Source organism: Rattus norvegicus, chromosome 9 (assembly GCF_021556685.1).
Source record: "Rattus norvegicus strain SHRSP/BbbUtx chromosome 9, alternate assembly SHRSP_T2T, whole genome shotgun sequence".
NCBI classification, from domain to species: domain Eukaryota; kingdom Metazoa; phylum Chordata; class Mammalia; order Rodentia; family Muridae; genus Rattus; species Rattus norvegicus.
Genome location: NC_141542.1, coordinates 37911392 through 37934711, shown reverse-complemented (window position 1 = coordinate 37934711; position 23320 = coordinate 37911392). Strand labels below are relative to the sequence as shown.

The window sequence follows — 23320 nt, the reverse complement described above, 5'->3', positions numbered from 1 at the left end:
TGGTGCCCCAAGCTGTAACGTCCTGGCCATGCTTCAGAACACACACAACTGTAAAACAAGCACACTTTCCTATTCGCAAGCCAGGAGTCAAACTCAGCAAGCTGGTTCCTCTGCTCACGAAGTTTGACTTGACAGCGTGCGTCTCTGCCTTACCAAGCTACTTTTTTTTAACCACGTTTGTTGCTGCTGTCTCTTCCTCCCAACCCCCCACCCCCAGGAATGTTTCAGTTCATGGTGAACTATTTTTATTTTTTAGTTACATTAACGCTATGAAATAATTAGTCAGCTAATTAATCTGGTTTACAAGCTTTGTAGGATTCTTCAGCTGTCAGTCAGGCCCAGGCCCGAGGCCGCCATCTAGTCTCATCTCTCTTGCCCATGTGATTCTCGTTGCCATGGCTACTGGCTACATCTGCTGACACCCCACTCTCTATTTATTGCTTAATTAAGAATTTCACGCTCAGCCCTTATCTGCCTCCAAGAACAAGTGCACACTGTTAAGAAATTCCAAATTTAGGCCCAGACACAAGGAAAGCCTTTCTTATGGACTTGGCTGTATGGAGCCTCTCTAACGATCCTCTCAGCAACCCAGCCGCCACCCTTCAATCAAAAATCATTAAATGGGGCAGAGATAATGAGCATGTAGCATATCAAAAGAAGGATGTTTGCTTGGTCCAAAGGAGGGAAAGCTGCTAGGCCCCATGCTCAGCCCCACTTCAAAGGGAGATGAGACCCCTCATCACTGGGGCCCCATAAAGCCTCATTTGTTCTGGGCTTGACTTATGCAGAAGGTCTCGTATGTCAGACCATCTTACAGACTGGGTCCCCCCCCCAACTTCTTGCCTCCACCTCTAGTGGTCCCCCTCCCTGGCCTTCCGCATGCTCGTGTGTCAGCACTTAGGCAGCTGGGTCCCCCAAAGCATCAGGCCAAGCGTATAATCACTGACTCCCGCACTCACAATGGCCACTTGTAGTGGGGTGGCCAGGAGGAGGTCTTCATCACAATAGGAACACAATTATTGCAGCTGCTAGGGAGGGCTACGCTTCTTCCTGTAGAAATATAATAGGACTTGCCTAAACCAGGAGGTGAAGGCTGGCGGGAGGTGGTAAGGGGTAAAGGGAGTGGAGAAAACAATCTTGACTTGATTATTCATATTCTGACTCTTGGAAGCCCGGTGTGGAGTCAGTGGGGTTCCAGCAGCTGCTCCTACACAGACTCTTCTAATAATTGTACATTCTGTCAAGGGTCAACTTACTTTTGACCCTGTCCTTTCATATCGGTAAAAGGCTCTTTAGGGCAAACCGTTGGGTTGTGGCAGGGTGCATTAAATACTCAGAACCCCCACCCCTTGCTTTATCCCCCCCACACCCAACCAGCAGCCTGTGATAAATTCATATCAGATGCTTTGCCATTCACAGTTGCCCTCTTGAATTCACACAGGCCTCCCCCTCCCCTCCCAGAGTAGAGCAGACACAGCTCCCACACTGGGTTCTGGGACATTGTATGGGGCAGCAGCTGAAGGTACACCTGCAAGGCTCAGAGGCTCCTATGGCACCACCTTCCAATCGGAGAGAAAACAAAACCAAAACATATCTTGGCAGAACACCCAGTGTATGTGTCCAAATGGTCCCTTCACCAAGATAAAGGCTGCCTATGCGTTGAGAATCTGGGGGTTGTGTCTGTGAAAGCAAACATGACATGGGTAGAAGGACAGATGGATTTTGTTGTGTGTGCCGGGTTTCTTTGGTGGGGACTCAAGTGACACTGCACAGATGCCCCAGAAATCCGGCGACTGTCATGGAGGAGCCTAAAAGTAATGATACTTTCTTGAGTTTGAGGTTAGGTTTATGACTATGATTACTTTCTAGCTCTCCTATTTTCAAAGCAGTCGGGGCACTGACTGCTGTCTGGACTCCTCTATGCTTCTGTGGGTCTGATGATGCCATGTACCTCCTGGAGAAGGAATCCTGTGAGGATATAAAGAAACAGGATTGAACTGCTCTCCAGAGCTCTTGGGAGCATCTTTTGGAAGAGCAGAATCATAATCTTTCACAATGCTGTCACACACCCCATGCGGAAGACCTCTAAGGCAATCTATAGCATTCTAGTTAATAAATTCATTTACATTCTTATAGAAAACTCATTCCCCAAAGATCCCAAAGGACTTTACCACTAATGTAGCCAATTGACTTGGAAATATACTAACTTTCATGGTTTAAAAAAATTCTAGATAGTGGAACAGGAGTTTCAGACAGGAAAAGAGATTCTTTGCTTCTTGATTAGAAGCTTCTGTTCCAGAAGAAAAAAAATGAAAGAGGAGAGGAAAGGAGAGGAGAGGAGAGGAGAGGAGAGAGAGAGAGAGAGAGAGAGAGAGAGAGAGAGAGAGAGAGAGAGAGAGAGAGAGAGGAGGGCAGGGGAGGGGACGGGAGAGAGAGGAGAGGAGAGGAGAGGAGAGGAGAGGAGAAGAGAAGAGAAGAGAAGAGGAGGAAAGAGGAGAGGAGAAAATGAAGGCAGGAAGGGAGGGAGAAATGGGGAGGGAAAGAAGTGGTGAGAAAGAAAGGAAGAGAGACAAATTTAAATGAATTATTACCGACATTTTAGAAGGGACTGGGTTAGAAAGATGATTCTTCCTAATGCTAAGTGGTGGGCTATAAGTGACATAGGTCACAGGTGGGCAATCCCTATTCCAGAACAGTTATTCTGACTTGGGTTCAGTGCCTTCTATTATCCAGCTCCTTGCTTTCTATTTAAAACCTAAGGCTGAATACTTACCTCGGTAAACCAATTCTTTTCTATCTGTAAGGACACCCTGTACATTTTAGCTGAAACCACACTTCTTAAATTTTAGATGTGGTCACTTTCCCTTGGACTCTTGCCACATTCCCTTCTCCTTTTGTTGATGGCTCAGCTGCCTAAGCCCCCTGAGACCTACGATCATATGGGCCGTCACACTCAGCTTTTTCAGTATGCTTTCTCATGCCTTCTGCATTGTCTGCTTAATGTTTAAAAATCAACAGAACTTTCTCAGAAGCAATACTGTCCCCAAAACCATGGAAATCAATGGGATACTTTCCCCTTTGTAAAATACCTTGGAGGTCAATAACCATTGAAAGAAGACATATTATGTTAATAAAATCATTGTTACTCGTGCATTTGGGAATGACACTGTGCCTTGCAAAGTTTTGTCTGGTTTCTTCTAGTGACTGTTCTGAACTCACTTTTTCCTTTTCTTTCCCACCAGAGTTACTCTCCTTAGTTAACAAACACACACACAAACAAACAAAGAAACAAACAAACAAACAAAAAACCTGTTCTCAAATACAGACCGTTGGTAGAGTCCAAAGAAGTTATATAATTTTGTAAATATAATTTTTTAAAAAAAATTACCTCACAAGTAAACAGAGTACTCATTCCAAGATCCCTTTGGATTTTTTTTGTCTGCAAGAGGGCCCTAGATATTTCAAATGTCTCCATACAAGTGTGGAACACAATTTTCTGAGTCAGACTCATAATTGTTATTGTTCTCTACGTTAATTAAGAAGGTTTAATGAGCTAACTCTCAGGACTATGATTAATGCAGACATATCTGTCAGTTTTGATTAAGTTATTAAAAATAATACCAGCTGCCCATGAGTGAATATTACTGGGGTTAGGAGAAAGCTCTAACCTAGGATTTTCCTCTATTTCTTAAGGGCCCTTAAAGGTTCATGTGTCATGAGGGCAAATGTGACTTCCATAGCTTCTTAAAGATGCTGAAATCAGGCAAAAGAATCATACCCTTTGATAAGCAAGCCCTTTCTGCAGCTAAATAAGAAGACATCAACTTCATGGTCATGAGGTCAGAGCTCAGGATAGGACATAAAGCAGATCCTTAAAGAAGAGATGGATATAGCGGGCATGGCAGCTAGCATGGGAACATGGAGAGAGAGCCAAATATAACAAATCTCTTAGGAGTGCTCCTGGAGAGCACTGTCACACTTACTCTTTTAGAATAGATAGGTGTTTACTTTCCCATCCCAAACATCAAAAATGCTGTAAGCTTGCTTATGGACAGAGTGAAGGGTACTTATTTTTATTCCTCATTCCTAAGACCCCAGAGAGGACAACAGTCACTGGGCACAGAATGTTAACTTATTGGGTGCTTCTGTTCAGTTGTGTAATTGTCTTCTTCTCTTTCCAGGAGGCATTTTCTTATAAAAACATACCCCTCTTTCTCTTCGATGCTTCTGTTTATAGCAGGCTTACATCATAGAGCATTTACCAGGATAACTTGGTATCCAGTGACCCTAAGACTGTCTTTGAGGACCAGTTCCTACAATCTGGGAAGGATCAACAATGGGGCTTCACTTATAAACAAGGATGATTAGCCACCCGCATGCTACAAATACACATGTCACAAACACGGAGAAAGCATGTGCACAATGTCACAGCTTGGATAGAGCCTTCAAACTCCTCCCGAGTCAATACCTGTACTAGCTAATGGTTTTCATTCCTTTTTCTCTTTATTCAAATTGGAAATGACACTTCACATTCACAGTCTGTTGGAATTAAAACACTTAGTAAAATTAAGCAGATCTCCTTAAGTTGTGTAATGCTATTCCTCTTGACGAAGTGCAGCTATGGAAAGAGCAACTCAAGTGAGAGCAATGTCTGGAGCCTCTTAAGGTGGTGCAAATGAATGGGGTCGCCATGATAGTGGTACCAATGGCAGCTAATATTTGCTTCCTATATGCCGTGTACTGTGTTAGCTCACATTTCTTTACCCAATGACCCTATAAAACAGATAAGTTCCCTGACTCCCATTTTCTGGTGATGTGAATGAGGGTCAGAGGTGGCAACTAACTTGCCATTTGTCCCAGTATAGGAATGGGTGGAGACAGGGTTCAGATCTCTGCTGTTGGAAGTCTAGCACCCATGCATTCTGCGTCGTCCTGGTTTGTCTCTTCTGACTTAGAAACGTTTGAGGAGGTTTCATCATCTGACTCATATGTGCACACTCAGAGGCAGCTCCAGATGGTCATGCACGACAGAAGTTTGGGAAACTAGACTCTTGTGATTTCCTCCCCCTATTGCTTAAAGCTTTTCTCCATCTTCTCTGATCCCCTGAATCTTGCCTTTCTATCTGAGGGACTTTGTCACACCTAATAAAATGGGCAAGAGTTTTTCAGTGTACCCTCACCTCTGCAGAGTTTTGTTTGGATATGGGATTACACTGGAAGTTTACATGTAGATGTGGAAGTGGATGTGGAGAGGACATGACATTGAAGGTGAATGTGGAGAGGGGTCACACTGGAGGTGGATGTGTAAGGCAGTGCCGCATCAGCTGCTGTTCAGTTCAGGCACCGTCCCTTAAGTGTAGGGAGTGAGGGGCTGACAGGATAGAACATGGAGGCAGAAGGCCTTGGTCTGCTAAGAATGGGTCCCTGGATAAGAGCAGAAGGAAAACAAGGGACAAGTCGAATGGCTTGGGAGTTGATGTGTCAAGGGTACATCCTTCTGCCCTAGCTCACTCCATGGTAACCATTCTGTGATACCCACAGTGCATGGGCATGTGTGGTGGCTGTTTTCATTCAAGGTCTTTGGAATGCATGGGCTGCTTTTTCTCTAACTAATTGTTTTGGTCTATCTAATGTGGAGGATTATAATTATTCTTATTCTTACAATTATCTCTCTTGTGCTATTTTTTTGAGGGGTTGATATCATAAAGTGTCTGTAAAACTTTATAAGTCTTCTGACAAGTACCTACAATTTCTTTCCATACCTCTGGCATCTCATAAGAAACAGATCGTGTCTGCACTGAACATATATGTATAAGGCTCATGAAATCGGTGCTGTTTGGGAAACATGAACTAACATAGACTTCCATAACACATTTAGATGACCTTCATTTCTCCTGTTACATGTTTCCAGGGATTTTGTCCCCTAGTTTGTCTTTCTTAGAGATTGATTGGGTGGCCTTGTTTAATGCCCAGCTCTTACAGCAAGGCATTGTATCTTTGCCCTTATCTGTATGTTTCCTAATGATATTTTGTCCCTACTTTTCCTTCTATCCAAGTGAAAACTCACACTATTATCACTAATTCCATAATTACTATGGCTGTGACTATTCTTTTGCATCTATGGGAGTAAGCAGAAAATACTTCCATGGTCTGGTATGTGTAACCAGTTTGTAAATCAGCCCATGAAGAAAAAGTCTACATTTTCAGAAGCACCAAACTTCAGGAGTACATGAGAAAAATCTCTTTTAAAAGAAAGTATCTCCTGTGAGTACGAGTATAGTTTAGTGGCATTGTGCCTGTCCTGAATTCAGGAGACATCGGTTGGTCCCTCAACACTGTACAAAACAAAACAAAATGTAGAGACAACTTTTAGTTAGTTACTATCCTAAATTACCAATTTATATGTAATTATTAGTTAATGAATTGAATGTGAACAAGATTAATATCATGATATGGAACTAGCAGTGGTTTTTCATATCAGGGAGAAAATGTGAACAAAAGTGAATGTTGTGTTAGGCTTTATAGAAAAAGAAATGGGGACTTAAGTTTTTTAATTGTTTTTATTTTACTTGTACTTGTGTGTATATATGTGTGCACTTATGCATCTCAGTGCAATGCTTATGGAGACTAGAAGAGGGAATTAGATCCTTGGAGCTGGGGTTACAGGCAACTGCTCAACATGGATGCCAGGATTGGAACTAGGGTCCTCTGAAAGAGAAGTTAGTGCTTTTAACCAATGAGGTATCTCTCTAGCCCTGCTAATGAGAGGAGGGAGGGAGGGGAAAGAGAGAGAGAGAGAGAGAGAGAGAGAGAGAGAGAGAGAGAGAGAGAGAGAAGAGGTGAGAGACGGGAGAGAGAGAGAGAGAGAAGAGGAGAGAGAGGGGAGAGAGAGAGGGAAGAGGAGAGAGAGGAGAGAGAGAGAGAGAGAGAGAGAGAGAGGAGAAGAGAAGAGAAGAGAAGAGAAGAGAAGAGAAGAGAAGAGAAGAGAAGAGAAGAGAAGAGAAGGGTGGGTGAATATACAACAAGTAAATAATAATTTAAGGAAAGTCTTAGAAATGATCATTCAAAGGAACACCTTAGCCTAGGGAGACATCTCAGTGGATAAAGCATTGGCCATACAAACTTAAAGACCAAGTGTAAATCTGCAGAAGCAATGTAAAAGCCAACTGATAGCACGTGTGTGTGTGTGTGTGTGTGTGTGTGTGTGTGTGTGTGTGTGTGTGTGTGTCATAATTCCCAGGGTTCCTGGCAGGTGGAGGCAGAATTTACAAAAGCTCATGGGTTAGATAGCATGACCTATGCAGCTTGATTCAAGAGTACTTGTATCAAGCAATGCCGTAAGTTAGAGCTAATACTTGTATCAAGCAATAAAAAGTGGAAACCAGTACTTGAGGCTTTTGTCTGTCTTCTACACATGCATTAAGCTACTCAAGAAGGCACACATGTAAACATGCACATGTATCTATACACACAAAACGAACATGTCAAGAGTATGCTGGCCAATGTGGCTGGTCTTAGGATGTGATGATATAAAGGGAGAGTCAACATATGTTACAATTGGACATCACAAGAGAAGGATGAAAACATGAGTAGAAGAACTGGAGAGATCTCATCTAAGGTCTCTTTGGTAATTTTCTTTCTAATGTTCTGAAGCGTATGCTTTGTAATGAAAGAGAATGACATTTGTTCTTTCCCATCTGTGATGGAAAAAAGAGTTTAGGGTCCTAGTGAAACAAAAGCAGAGAGCATGAGTTTGACCAACACCCTGAGGCTGCACCCTGCATCTGCATTAGGTCCTCCAGTGATGGGAGGGGCTGGTTCGTATGACATCTTATAAGGCAGAAAGGTAATTAACCAATAAGAAACAAGGTGTTACCAGAAAGATAGAGTTCGTGCACCTGATTACTAATTAATCAGGCATGAGAGCACCTTGTAGATGCATTCGCTATTTAATTATAGCAACCTCTCTTGGCAAAGGAGCATATGTTCCTAGCTTAATCTACTGGTTTATACTGACATCAAATTGTCATTATCAGAAAGAATCAGGCCTTTTGATTATTTCTACTAATTTATTGAACACTTAAAATTAATGAACCCCAGGCCTTTTAAATGTGCTTAGTTGGTTTAGAAGAAGGGAGGAGAAAGGGGGAGATGAGTGGGGGAGGAAAAAAAAACCTTCATTAAAAGGACAATTTGTTTGGAAAAAAGGTAAAGCAAATGCGTTTCATGGGTGATCTAAACTCTGTTGGTGAAAAAGACATGTGTGCGACAACCGAGCTCACAAAATCATGGACATAGGGAATGAAGTATTCCTGCTGGGCACCAGTGGCCTCCACAGAGCACATGGCTAAAGTGTTTGTCCCCACACTGCTTATGTGAGCCTCTCTGCAGTTATGCAAAGTCAAATCAAATCGAGCTAAATAAAATGGTAGAAATCAAGTGTTCAATTAATTAGCAAGAACTCCTTTCTCTTTCATATCTGTTCTTTTGGGGGGTTATGCATGAAGAATAAAATGCAATGCCATCCTTCTCACCTGTATGTGGTGTCTTATGTCACACTCAACCTTTTTTTTAATGTTAAGTTTCAGGGGAAGGTCAAGTTCACGTATTCCTCCAGGTGAAGCATGGTGCACCTCCAACTGTTTCAGGTGAGTATAACCACTAAGCAGAATGTCCCGTAGAGCAGAATGTGCTCCATCGGTTCTGTATAGCCCTCCTCTTCTTTGTTTACAGCCAGGCGAGCATCAGCTCTCCTGCTTTTGCACCTGACAGTTCTCTGCTGTGTTGTCCTCCAATTAAATATATGTCTGCGTGTCAAGGGAAGATATAAGGATGCATTTGTTTTTCAAAACAATAGAAAGTAAGAATTGTAACATGTAAATAAGCACATCTCATAAATTATGAGCCATATGTGCACACAGGACTCCAGATCTGCAGATGGGCCATTAGGCCCCCTCCAAATGGAGAGAAAAATCCAGGGTATCTCTAAACTTTAATTGTTCCTGGTAATTTCAGGAAATCAGGATAAACAAACCCTCCCCAAAAGTCAGATGGTTCTGTGAGATCCTGCTAACTCAAAAGGAGCCGAATTCTCCAAGACTAAACATCTCATAACCACCTTTTAATGTATGTCTTAGTTTGTTTTTGTTTACTGTGAGTCAGTTTAACTGTACATTTGCAGGAGGGATAAAGCCTTTCAAAGGCTGGGTTTTCCTTTGATTTTCAGGGGAATATTTGTGTTATGTCAGACCAGAGTCACACTCATCAAAACCATGCAAATTCTTTCATTTCAATTAAAACGTAGATGAGGTAAAGTTACTGCACTTTGGGTAAAGGACTTTGGGTGTCTGCTCCATGCTTTTTGTACTATGAAGAGTGCAGCTAAGACTGATTTCACAGTGGTTTCTATGCTATGAATGCACTGAATTTTACACTTTTCTACCATTATTCCACTATTATACCAACATTCCTGGTTGATTGATTACCCCTCTATAAGGCGTGTGTGTGTGTGTGTGTGTGTGTGTGTGTGTAAGAACAGTGAGCAAGAAAGAATGGTTCTTACCTTATTGTGTCCAGAGGACGTCAAAGAAGTGAAAAAGTAATTATGTTTTCCTTTAAATAACTGTTAGCAAGAAAAAAAATGTCACTAAATTCCTTTCTCTCTGAAAAGCCTATTCCAAAATTCCATATTTGATAGGTTCATACCAGTTGGAAAAGCTGTCTTGGGCCAGGGTCCTCCAGGGTCTCTGGGACCACATGTGACGCTGAAAGAGTAAATAGTTCACATAGTTATAGTCAATGGTAAGACCTCATGTATCTCAACTCAGTCCTGCATTCCTTTTGCTCTACCATGTTGCCTCTAATATCTTATATATTTCAGTGGATATAGATTAATTTACACATGAAATAAAACTCTATGGCCAGTTTCCCCCTCTTACACAATTTAGGACAGAAAAGCATTCCAATGCATAATAGAGCACAGAATCAGTATATCAGTAAAATATTTCATATTAAGACGATTGCTGGGAGTGTCCTGACTTCCGTGACATAGAAAATAAAGTTTAATAGTAAATTTAAGATATGAAAGTGCATTTTATTTAATAAACCATTTGATGGAAAACAATACAATTATTGTACTATCAACACTAGTTTTCTGTAAACAGAGGTCTATGATTAATGAAGTCCTATATGTGTTGACTCATTACAAGGTTCAATATAAATATGTAATGCAGTTCAAACTTTTGATGAAATGCTTGTGAAGAGTCTCTCCATTGACAAACTCAGAGAGAGTCTGCTGAGTGTACAGAATTGTGGCGGTTATTGTGAGAATATTATGGACAAGATATGTCTAGACTTGGGCCAAGAAACCATCTTAATGTAGATCTCTCCTGAGAGACACAGCCAGAATACAGCAAATACATAGGCGAATGCCAGCAGCAAACCACTGAACTGAGAATGGGACCCCCGTTGAAGGAATCAGAGAAAGAACTGGAAGAGCTTGAAGGGGCTTGAGACCCCATATGAACAACAATGCCAACCAACCAGAGCTTCCAGGGACTAAGCCACTACTCAAAGATTATACATGGACTGACCCTGGGCTCCAACCGCATAGGTAGCAATGAATAGCATAGTAAGGGCACCAGTGGAAGGGGAAGCCCTTGGTTCTGCCAAGACTGAACCCCCAGTGAACGTGATTGTTGGGGGGAGGGCGGTAATGTGGGGAGGATGGGGAGAGGAACACCTATATGGAAGGGGAGGGGGAGGGGTTAGGGGGATGTTGGCCCGGACATCGGGAAAGGGAATAACAATAGAAATGTAAATAAGAAATACTCAAGTTAATAAAGATAAAACAAAAAAGAAACCATCTTAAATCAACTACCAACCTACTTCCCCTCTTTAGCCCTGCATGATGAATCTCCTTTCAGCTGTTATGGGTTATGGAAGCTTCTCAAAAGGCCAGCTTCCTCCATGCAGAGCTACAGAAATTGGGAGGAAGTTAATGAAGAGTTAAGTAGATGGCGACATTTGCCTGATATGTAGTATGTGAGACCATGTCAAATTTGAGCTGCTGCTGCTGAGCACGTTTTTAGAGGGAAGTAGGATGAGGGCTTGTCACAAATGATGGTCCTCGTCAAATGTTATCTAAAGGTTTGGGAGAAGACCAAAGACACACAGTCACCAGTGCTAAATGCAATGAGCTTTGGGATGCTGCATTCTGACCTCTAACTTTCCTTACCTCCAGCATGTCCCCCAGTCGCCTGTGGTATGGGTGCCACTTCAGCCATTATCCTGGGACCACTCTTTTTTTGTATTTAATTTTTTTCATGCTATATATTTTGATCATATTTTCCCCTCCACAATCCCTCCTACATCCCCCCCACCCATCCAATTTCATTTCCCTGTCCTCTTCTTTGCATCCTTTCCTCCTTTCTCCCTCTCTCCCTTTCGGAAGGCTAAAACATCCCAAAACAAAACCAACCCAAAAGTATACAATGGGAGACGTCAGGGAGGGAGAAGGGAAGATCGAGAGAGAAGGAAGGAGGGGGATGGAGGAAGGGAGAGAGGGATGGAAGGAAGAAAGGAGAAAAGGTGAAGAAGAAATGAGGTTTGTGTTGTGTCTACTACTTACTTCTGCTCATGGGATTTCCACTGCCCTGTGGATAATACACCCAGTGACACTCCACTGGGGAAAATGAATTTTTCTGTTTTTTCATTGGGTATCGATCACAAATGGCTTCCTGTTTAAGGGTGGGACTTTATGTCCACCTCCTTTTTCTACTCCCAAGATTGTATTTGCTCTGAACTCGTCCAGTTCTTGTGTACGGTGTCACAGTCTCTGAGTTCATATGTAGGTCAGTCTCATTGTACCTGGAAGATGCTCTTTCCTTTGAGTTGTCTACCGCCTTTGGCTCTTACAGTCTATCTTCATCCTCTTCCACATCGATCCCTGATCCTTGAGGGGAGGGTTTGATAAAGGCAACCCATTTAGGGTGAGTGCTTCAAAGTCTCTTGCTCTCTGCACATTGTGCCCTTGTGAATTTCTGTTTCTGCCATATATGGTAAGAAGAAGCTTCTCTGATGAGGGTCATGTCTTGTTTAAATGTTCGCTGATAGCCAAACTCAATAGTTGGCTTCTAATACTCTCTCTCACAGAATTTTACTGTAAATGAGATCTCATCTTGAACTCATTCGATTGCACGAGATTCCAAGAAAAGATAAGCAGTATGTTGCTGGCTGCTAAAAAAAAAACAGAAAACAAAACAAAACAAAACAACAACAACAACAAAACCAACTCAGAATTTTGGTGCAATATTAGCCACACAGAGACATGTTCTTGAAGCACGATGGAATTTTGTGTATGATATTCTTCATTAAAGCAGTCACTGGAGGTCTGGGTTGTTAGATTAAAAACAACCAGTCTAGCCCTTCTGTAAACTAGAGGATAGTGGCTGCAGTGAGGGGTGATTGTTTCCAACATCTGTCATGGAAATTTGAAGCAGCAGTTTTTCTGTTCTCTTTTGAGTTTGTTTTGAGACTTTGTGACATTATAAAGAGCCTCTTCATTGTCCATTGGATATATTCCTGTATATCAAAGACCATGCCTGGCCTCTGTGTTCCAGTTAGTGGTCATATCAACAAGTGCCCTTTGGAGTGTTCTTTTGGAATATTTAGGCCATAAAGAGAAGGAGGTAGAACAGAGAGGAAGCATTATTCTGAAGGTATTACAGTGTTAGCATTTAAAAACTATTTTAAAGCCTCTTTCGGAGATAGGCATGTTCTAAGAAGCACGTTATTCCATGCTGTGCATTGTATGTATGTGCCTGTGTATTTATGTGCCTATGATTTCTGCATGACCACACTCTGTTTGATTCAGAGTTATTCTAGAGCTCAAATTAGACCATTACTACTATAGATTTGGGCACTAATAAAAGACCCAGCAGGCTATTCTCGTGCTTCTGACGCCAGGCATTTTGTCTATTCTTGGTGACATGTTTGCTGTTATATTCATCTTCAAAGACTCCAATATGACTTTATGACAGATGAGGACCAAAGCCACCCTTCTTGCTCAGTGGTCTCTCTAACCTTACAGAATCACATCTGTTCACTGCTTGGTGTACATATTCATCTGTATATCTCAACTTTACCCAAAATGGCATCTTCTCAATTCATTAGAAATTTATAGAGCTCATCAACTGCTAGCCCAATGCTCTTGAAATCTCCCCTCTGTCCCCATAGTATTTTACTCTCTGACTACCTAAAACAAAGGCCTTTCTGGACTCATCAATTGCCTCCTAGCTGTGTTTCATCAAACTTCCTTTGACTCCCCCACTTGACATTTCATCTCTCAACTTTGCATATGCTCACACATATTTCAACATCTGGATCAAGGGCTTTCCCTTTCCCCACTTTACCTACAGAACTTTTAAGCCTTTGAAATGCTGGTCAGTTACTCCTTCCTTCAGGAAGCTTCTCCTGGTGGAACTCCTCTTCCTCCATTGGCTGGGAATTCTCTAAGACAGCTATTATCTATCAATTGATGCATTTTTTTTATTTCTGAAAGGTTTTTGTTTGTTTGTTTTGTTTTGCTTTTTTTTAAAATTCATTTGGGACTCCTACCCCTATTAGGAACTTCTTTTAAAAAAGATGATCATTATTTATGGTTGTGAAACTAACCGCTAATGGAGGAGGTTCTCCTCGCCCTGTATGTAGCCTTTTTGAGTCAATCTTCTTGGCCCCTAGCTGTACTAGTCATATCATAGGGAAAAACAATAAGAACAACAAAAAACAAAGCAGAAAAGAGCAGAGATAGCTCAGCATGGTAGGGTCCACAGTATGGTTCTAGAAGTCTCTTTAAGAAGTGGTTAGTGGTTATCAATTCCATGACTGTGGTACCAGTAGAATGCTATTGATCAAGAACAGAATTAATAAGGAAACGTGATCTATGTATTCAATACCATCACAAGAAGTGTCCAGTTTATAATCCTGCCATTCACATACACCAGGAGTCATGAGAACAACATACTCTGACTCGTCCATTCCAAGAAAGAATCCACTTTAACAACATCATCAGGACTATTGTTAGATTTGCATGGAGAATGCTCAAATCGAATTGTTTACTGTAAGAAAGACTCTACATGTTAAATGTTACAGAGTAAGAAAATAATGGATTTCTAGTACAATAGAATATTGTGTAATCACTAAAATTGGGTTTATAAAGAGTTTTAGTGTCATTAGAAAATACATAAGAAAAAATAACTAAGCTAACTAAATAGAACCGAATCTGATATAATTTCAATTATATAATAACACTGAGATATTATGGGAGGAAATACAAATAAAAGGTTGATTGTTGTAATCATTATGTGGTGAGGTTCTGGGCGATTATTGTCTTTTCTTTATTAGCATTTTCAAAATAATACATAATAAGCATATATAATATTATAATGAAGCAGGATGCAAATGTTTAATAAGCTTGGAATATATTTTCTCAGAGGTGTAAGGGTTGGGCAGTAACTTTCTTTCGTGCTATAAAATAGTTTCTAGAAACTTCTAATATTCAAACCTGCTAGCCTGAGATGTGAGTATACCACAATCTTAACAATAGAATCTTGAACTTGTCACAATCTCTTGGGTTTTCATAGTTAACTTTGTATCTTTCCTGTGTGTTCCAGCTTCTACATCTGTATCTGAATCAGCTTTAAAATGGTCCCTTCCTGAAACATGGCAAGATGTTGAAAAAGGCTGGGGAGGATACAACCACACCATCCCAGGACCCGGTGATGACGTCTTGATTTTACCCAGTGAGTGAAACCAGCGGGGAAGAGAAACAGATGGATTGGACTGAAGAAAGTTGGGCGACAAGATTGCATGATGTAATGAAAGACAGGGAAGTGGATAGAAATAAGTAGATACTTGTTTTTATTTGGGGAGGTTGATCTGGGAGAGGAAGCATTCTGAGATTTTTGAGGAATGTCTATATTGTTTTATATCATGACTGGATCAGTTTGTGTTCCCGCTAATAGAAAATAAGCTTTTTCTCTCTCTAATATCCTTGCCAGCATTTACTGTCATTTGTTTTCTTATTGGTAACCGATCTGCTAGCATGAGATGGAATCTTCAGTGTAGTGTTGAATTTTTATTTCCTTTATGGCTGAAGATATTGAGTTCTTTTCCTGTATATATGTATTAGATTTATACTTTCTTCTTTGAGAACTGCCAATCAAATTTGTTTATTTGTTGATTAGATTATTTGTTCTGGTGTTGAATTAAATTATTGGTTTTGTTTCTAGGGATTGGATTGAGAACTTTCCATTACTAGGCAAGCCCTCAACCATTAATCTATGTCTCCAAATCTTGAGCTCCTTATATTTTCTAGATACTAATCCCTAGTCACGTGAATTCTTGACACATATTTTCTTCTGTTCTGCTGATTGTCTTCACTTTTGAAATTGTTTCCTTTGTATATCACCCATGCTTGTTATTATTAGTTTTAAAAGACTTGAGTCAATGGAAGAGAATACATGCAGAGAAAAGATAATTCTAGAAACACAGCAAAGCGCGCCTATATTTAAAACATTCATTTTCCTAAAACAAGAGTTCAGCAAGGTCCCAGGTAATCTCCTTAGACTTAGATGAAAATACCCTTCATAGAGCAATTTTATGGAGCACCACAAACCAAACTCCACTTGTGGTCAATATGACTATCTCATGGATCTGCAAAGGAGAAAGAACATTTGTCCATATGAGAATCAATAATAATGTCAAATATTTACTGAGCACTACAATATACCAGGCCCTGCTCTTTATGTACTTGACCTTGTAAACAAAGTAATGCTATATGCTATTGTTCCACATTTTTACAGGGAGAGAGAGACAGGGGTTTGTGGCAGCTGAGTAATGTCAGAATCACACAACTTGCAGTTCATATGAGTAGGGGATTTGAACCCAAGCAATTTGACTTTAAGTCCTTTTTTTTATAATGAGTAGTGGAGTGCATTTCCTTTCCTAAAGGACTAAGTAGAAAAGGATGGATAAGTTGTTCACTCTATTTAAGATAGCAGAGTCAATTCCACCCAAAACAAAACAAAAAATAAAACAAAACAACAAAAGCAACAACAAACTACAAAAAACCCCATGGGTCACGTTGGAGCTGTTGATGATGTCTGTAACGGCATAGAAAGATGAATGATGGAGTGTATTAGATGTCTCGTGTCAACTTGAAATATTACCATCCAGTTTCCCCATTATCCACCTCTCTATTCAAGGGAGAATGTAACATTTTGAATAAATAGGCTTGTGAGTCATTCCTATACTGCAAAGAAAAAAAAAATCTGTTCTCCTTCAGTCACATCTTTGATGGATCTAGCCAGCGGATTTGCCCTAGGCTCTGGTTTTTCCCATGAAGCTAGAGATTTCCCTGACTCCACGCAGGAAGCTAGGGAACCTTTTGAAAGTTGCCAAGCTTTTAGAATCTTTTGGGGCTTTGATCCTGAACAAGCAGCCGTCTCAACCATCTTGCTTAACATGGCAAGCTGTGTCTAGGGTGTACTCTGGCGCTTGGGAGTCCAGCGCTCTCCCTTACCCTTCAGCCCTGTGATCACTGTTAGTTCAGGAGGGTGGGCCTGGATTGTCTGTGCCATGAAGCTGCTCTGAAAAGCGAAATTGATAATGTGGGGAAGGGAGGGCTGGGAACGCAGAGGTAGGTAGAGGATACATATACGGCATCTTTTCATCCACCCAGTGGTGTTATGAGAACAAATGGGGGGGTTTGTGAAACGTACTGCTTGTTATATTTAGCATTCAAGTGAAAAAGAGGGGAGAAAAGGCAGTTACAGAGCACGTGACAAAGCCTTGTTCTTTAGCGTTGTGTTTTTCCACTCTTGTGCAAACCTCTTTTGATGGTAGCGAATGGTCTCATAGTGGCCAGCATTTAAATCTGTGCCACTCAGTGTTACACATGAGATAGAAGCTTCTTTTATTTTTTTTGACAAATATTTCTTGATATTCTGACCTCAAATGGGTCTTCATGTCGAATCTACCTCTCGTGTCTCCCTGTAGATCTGCCTCTTTACCCTTTCATGACTGGTTTTGTTCCCTTAGTTCCCAACCTTCATTGATTCAAGTGTGTTCACTGAGTCTGGCACAAGTCTGACACTAAATGGTGCTTGGATGAGGAACTTGGGTGAGCTTAATGCTGCCACTGGAAATTTAACAGCAAAAGCAAATATTTCAGGTTGAAAGGTTTGACCCAGTACAACTTCGAGGCTGCAAGGCAGTGAGAGCCAGTTTCTTACCCTTTGAACACATTCCTAAGAAGTGTGAATTGTCCTATTTTATTTTTCTGATGATAGTGTTTGGCATGTGTTACCTACTATGCAGTGATATGGAGACATTTTCACCTGTTCTCACAACTGATTTGTACGTTGATTCAGTTATTATCCAGCATTTCACAGATGAGGAGTCTAGGACATGGATATGGGAAGTAACTTACTCAGATTCTACCAACAAATTAATGTACATATAACACATACACAAGCACATTCACTCACACACACACAAACACACACACACACACACATCTCTAGAGAGAGAGAGTTTCATTTTTCAGAGTGAAAATACGCACATTTCTTTTAATAAAAAATTAAAATCTGTTTATTTGAGGATCTCTGAACATACAAGCTATGAACTTCAAAGTTCATTCTTCAGATTGATAGATTCTGATGATATAGTTACCCTTTCATTTTAAACATTGCTTTGCTTACCAAACTGCTGAGAGTGACCCACCTAGAGCATGATGTGTTCCACCAATCATAACAGATACACACACACACACACACACACACACACACACACACACACACACAGAGGCATGGAGAGAGAGAGGAGGGGGAGGGAGGGAGGGAGGGAAGGAGAGAGAGAGAGAGAGAGAGAGAGAGAGAGAGAGAGAGAGAGAGAGAGAATATATCACCCATTGGGATTCAAACCCAGAGTCTTGTACATTTGAGGCAATTGCTTTAATACAGAGGCCCATACAGAGGCTTTCTTTACTGTGTTTCCATTACCTACCTACCTACTTTGATTCATGAAAATCAGCCTACTTTATAACAACATTACACAGTGTTTACTATTCACATGGTCCCTTTAACCAGAAATGAAAACAAAAAACAATTGGATGCTTTTAACCTTATGCCATATTCACTCAGAAAAATCAGAGAAACTGCTAAGCTAGGGACCTAACACACTATCCCTTTGGTGAGATCATTTGCCTTGTGTGCGAGGTTATACCGTATCATGTTTTTAGGACCTAGTTGCCCAAAGTGAGTAAGCTATGCTCTTACTCTCAGACTCCCAGTCATTTAGCTGTGTTAATAAAACATATAATGAATAATAATATTCCCCAACCACAACAAACATGATGTGTACAGAAGCAAACTGTCTTTGGTGAATAGTGGAGAAGTGGATCTTGGAGGAAAAGGTACGTGAAATGATCTGTGAAAGATGGGGCATGAATTTAAAGCATGATTATGAGACACTAGGAAAAGGGAAAATGCCTCAGCAGATATAGAGCTGAGCCATCAAAAACCTGGCTTCGCTGCTGGATTCCTGACATTTAGCAACTGTGTAAATGACCCTCATAATACAAGGGTTAAGATGAATATATCATAATACTAAGAAATGAAATAGCATCAGTCCACATGGCCACCGTTTCGAGTGCTTGTAGGAATGGATTTGGAGGAACAGGCTGTGACTTGTGGTATATTTAGGGTACTCTTTCCCTTTCTTTTTGCCATCTGGCTGCCACTCTTGGCCCCTGATATTAGCGCCATTTTGTATTTGCTTTCCAATGGCTTATTATTTAATTTTCACAACATCCTTGGGAGCTAAATAGGTAATAACTATTATTACAGTAAAAACCCATTTTTACATAATACGATTTTAATGGAACTGCTGATTTTACAAAATGAAAGTGACTGGTAAGGAAGATTTAAGTGATACTTTTGAACCTCTAATATAATTTTATGGTGTTTTGTGTATTTTAATTCATTAATAAAGGAAATGTGTAGAACATTCCCATCATTATTCAAATAGAATAGCATAATTTTTCAATAAAATTCTTAGAGCAAATTGCCTATTTCCATTTTCTGGGGAATCAATTTTATGGAATGACCTCAGACCTATCCTTTTCCATAAAAACAGGGCTTTACTACCCCAGTGCAAGGCATCACTGTTTCCCTGTCTAAGGCATCAGTATCTAGCAGTCTAAGGCAACACTACCTTCCAGTCTAAAGCATCACTTTACTCTAGGCTAAGGCTATCTGTTTTAAGCATGATGCCATTTTTCTTCAAGGCAGTCTTCAGAGACATTGGATTTTGAGAAAGCTCTAAGTGCCTCTCTTTGTTATCAAAGCAGTAAGTGGGGGACACTGTGAAGAATTTAATCTTGTAGTTCAATGTATTTCTATTTTGTGCAAACAAACATACCTGAGTTGCATCACCTATCCTGGAAGAGCTGGTTCAATGCATTCTAGACATCCTTTTGCTTTAAATTTTTTTTTCAAGAGCTGGGGACCGAACCCAGGGCCTTGCGCTTGCTAGTCAAGTGCTCTACCACTGAGCTAAATCCCCAACTCTAGACATCCTAAGAAGCGAGAACAAGTTCTATCTAACATAAGCTAGCAACCTTAAGTCTTCCTAAAGAACAATTGGCTACTTGGCAAAACAATCCGACTTTTCCCTTCATGTCTTGGCCTGAACTTGCCTGAGAGGATTTATATAAGATGCTTCTAGAACATCGTCTAGAAGACTTCACAGTCTTGGTAAAGATAGAGAGACAGACAGACAGACAGATACACCCCACATCCTCTACTGCCACAGAGTACAGTGAAGATTTAATAGGAGGAAAATATGTTATAGTCACAAAAGATAGGATTCTGCTTTGAAGGACATGGGTACAGTGTCCTGTAGTTTCTGGAATCTTTCTTGGTGTGTATGTGATGGTAGAATTCCCAGTTTCATTTCCTCTCTTGCTTTGAACTAGTCTTATTTGAAGACATGAATAGGGGTACTGTTTTTTCTTTTATAATAGTCCTTTTGTTTGTTCTGATTTTTAAAACTTGAGTGCTTTGACCAGTAGAGAGCCTCATCAAAGCCATGTGGTATTCAAACATGGCAGCATTTAAGGGATTTCCTGGTAACACTAACAAGCATCTTAAGATGTTGGTGACGTGAGACAAGATGAATATAATCAGAAAGTGATTTCTACAAAAGAATGTGATTATAGAGTTGGTTTTATTTGGGGATGGAACAATGACATAATAGTTAAAAGCAGATACTGCTCCTATAGGGGAGATCTCCATTTTGGTTTCCAATACTTATAATGAGTAGCTCACAATTATCTGCAACTCAGGTCCAGAGAGATCCATTGCCTCTGGCATCCATGGACTTCTGTGCCCACATGCGCATATACCCAATCCCTAACAGAAGGAAAAAGAAATCAACAATGAATGGATGAGTGATTTATTTTTATTTATTAGCTGAGACTATATCCAATTTATGACATATGTATATATGTATATATATATATATATATATATATATATATATATATATATATATGAATAGATTTTATCATTTGGTCTTATATCACTTAGGAAGTCCATAATGGCCATATTCTGGATTAGCAAATAATGGAGACAAAGACATTTAGGCTTCAATTACCAGAGTTCCTAGTGTGATGCATAACATTAGAATGTTTTTAGTTGTAGATTTTCTGTAATTCTATCATTATCTTCTAAGCTCTCCAGAAATCTAACAGAAAATATGGATTTTATTTTGCTCACAATTTGGTGGAGGAATATCTGACTTAAAGTGTTTCCATTCAGATTCTTTTACATATCATCGACTATCATCAGATGATGTCTGGGCTATGTCTAGCAGTCTATGGCTTTACTATCTAGCAGTGCAAGACATTACTGTCTTCCAATATAAGGCGTCTCTGTCTTCCAGTCTAAAGATGGCTAAGAGGGCTCTGATGCTTACCTCTTAGGGTTTCTATGTAGAGCTGCTTGCCTTTCCCCTCAGCATCCTAGTGCATCCAAGAAAGAATGCATAGACAGTGCCATCAGGGTAAGTGAGCCAAGAAAATACGTGGGACTTGTGTTCCTTCTGAGCCAGTCTTCACAGCCTCAGAGCATCTGAGGTCTCACATTCTGCTAGGAAAGGCACGAAGTTCAGCTCAGATTCACACTGAGAAGACTTAGCTAAGCATCCACAGCTGTCTTTAATCTACCACTGTATGTGTGCTTACATGTGTGTATGTGTACGTACGTAATTAAGAGCAGATGTATCTGACTTAATTCAAAAGGTGTTTAGAGCTAGCTAACTGTGTGTTGTCTTTCTTCTGTAGGCAGGCTGTGTTTAGACTCTGTTAGCTTGTATGGATCAGACATTCAGAACACTTGGAGACAGGTTTGTTAAAGGATTCTTCGTTTTTTTTTTTTAATTAAATATGATGTCTCCTTTTCTTTTTCTTTTTTAAAAAAGATTTATTTTGTGTATGAGTACACTGTTGTTCTCTTCAGACATAGCAGAAGGGGGCATGGGATCCCATTATAGATGGTTGTGAGCTTCCGTATGATGTCTCCTTTCCTTATAAAAATTTTCAATAGTTCAAGTTGTAACTTCAGTTATTCTGACACCAGCATGGACAGCAGTATTTTGGCTTCAGTCTATGCCCGCTATTCCTCATCTCCTTGGAAGAGAGAACCATGGCAGCATAAGCAGATAAATGGGAAAAAAATGTAGAGCCATTCATTACAATGCAGAAACTAAAGGCCAGATGAGACCACATTTTTCTTTGACCTTGTTTTGAACAAGAAGATGAAAGGTACCCTCAAGGTTTTCTAAGGAAGAATAGACAAACATGCTTTTCAAAGTAACACTTTTGACACACAATCTTTTTTCCAGCATTGTTATCAATAGAAATAACCAAATAGAAAGTCTGAAGCAGAAGATGAAACAATGTTTGGAAACCAAGTCTTAGAACACCTTCTGTGACCTTTGTATATGTCGCAGAAAACAGAAACTCATCGTTTAACTTGTAGTAGCTATTTCCATAATTCTTTCCATGCAGTTTGTTTTTTAAAATATTGAATATTAGTGGAATTTTCACATATCAAATCACCAAAAATGTGCTGCCTAAATTTACTACCTTAAGTAACTTTAGTGCAAAAATCCATTAGACAAGGAGAATGTTTAGTACCTTGTTTGTTTTTATTTGTATTAGTGGTAAATATTTGTATTGTAAAGTCATTTGAAGTGTTTGTATTTATAAAGTGTATGACACTGTTGAACTGCCAGAAAGCTCAGTGACTATTAAGATGTCTCAAGCTTAGGATAAATTGTGAAATGCTATTGAACACACTAATATTATCACCTCGAATTTTTATGCTAAGGTGAAGAATAGAATTTCAGTCTCAAGCCTGAAGAGGTGGCTCACTGATTAAGAGCACTGGGTGTTCTTTCAGAGTTCCTGGGTTCATTCCCCAGCAACCACATGGTGGCTCTCAACCATCTATAATGGGATCCGATGTGCTCTTCTGGCTTGCAGGTGTACATGCAGATAGAGCACTCATACGTAAAAAATAAAATAAAATAAATCTTAAAAATATTCAGTATCCTTATTTTCAATCATTTGCTGTTTATTACCTTCTTAAATCTATGAAGTTAATCTCAGAGCTTTGTGTATTGTATTTTAGGCCTGGGTCCCTAACATAGGATTGAGTTTGTGAGATGAAATACATGAAGACAAGGATTTCCCATGGCTTTCCCAAAGGAAGACTACCAGTGGCCCAATTTCACCACCATGCTGTGTAATTTGTTGCCCTTGCTAGAGTGGCCAACCCAGGAATAGATTGCCTTTTTCATTTGAGCTATATTTTCTTTTCTCCGTAAAAATGAAATTTCAGTTACTATGAGAGAGGCTACTTTTGTCTCCTATAAGTTACACAATGAGCTGACAAACATAGTAACAGAATGATGTTGACTTAGATTTTCTCCCTCTCTCTAATTTCAATTTGTCAATCTGTGTTGGACTCAATCACTGGGCTAATTAGAGCTCACTTCGACTCTTCTCTTGGGATCCAAACTCCTGTAGGCCTTGACACTCTTTATGGCTTGCTAACTTGCTGGAACTAATGAGGGTTTTCTCTAATCGAGTACTTTTTCAAACCCTTTATAGTCTCCCTCACCTGAGAAACATCCTCACTGTGAAAGTCCATTAATATCAGTATCATAAACTGCAGAGTTTTAGGGGCAATAT

At 40.1% G+C, this 23320-nt stretch overlaps 1 protein-coding gene across 1 annotated transcript in view; it reads left to right on the top strand.

Moving 5' to 3' along the window:
- The window catches only part of Pkhd1 (PKHD1 ciliary IPT domain containing fibrocystin/polyductin), a 490001-nt gene that overhangs the window by 268040 nt on the left and 198641 nt on the right, over nt 1–23320 (top strand). The window contains exons 51-52 of the mRNA XM_087568149.1: nt 8583–8648; nt 14673–14801. Coding sequence (XP_087424275.1) covers nt 8583–8648; nt 14673–14801 — 195 coding nt within the window. The remainder of the gene's footprint in view (nt 1–8582; nt 8649–14672; nt 14802–23320) is intronic.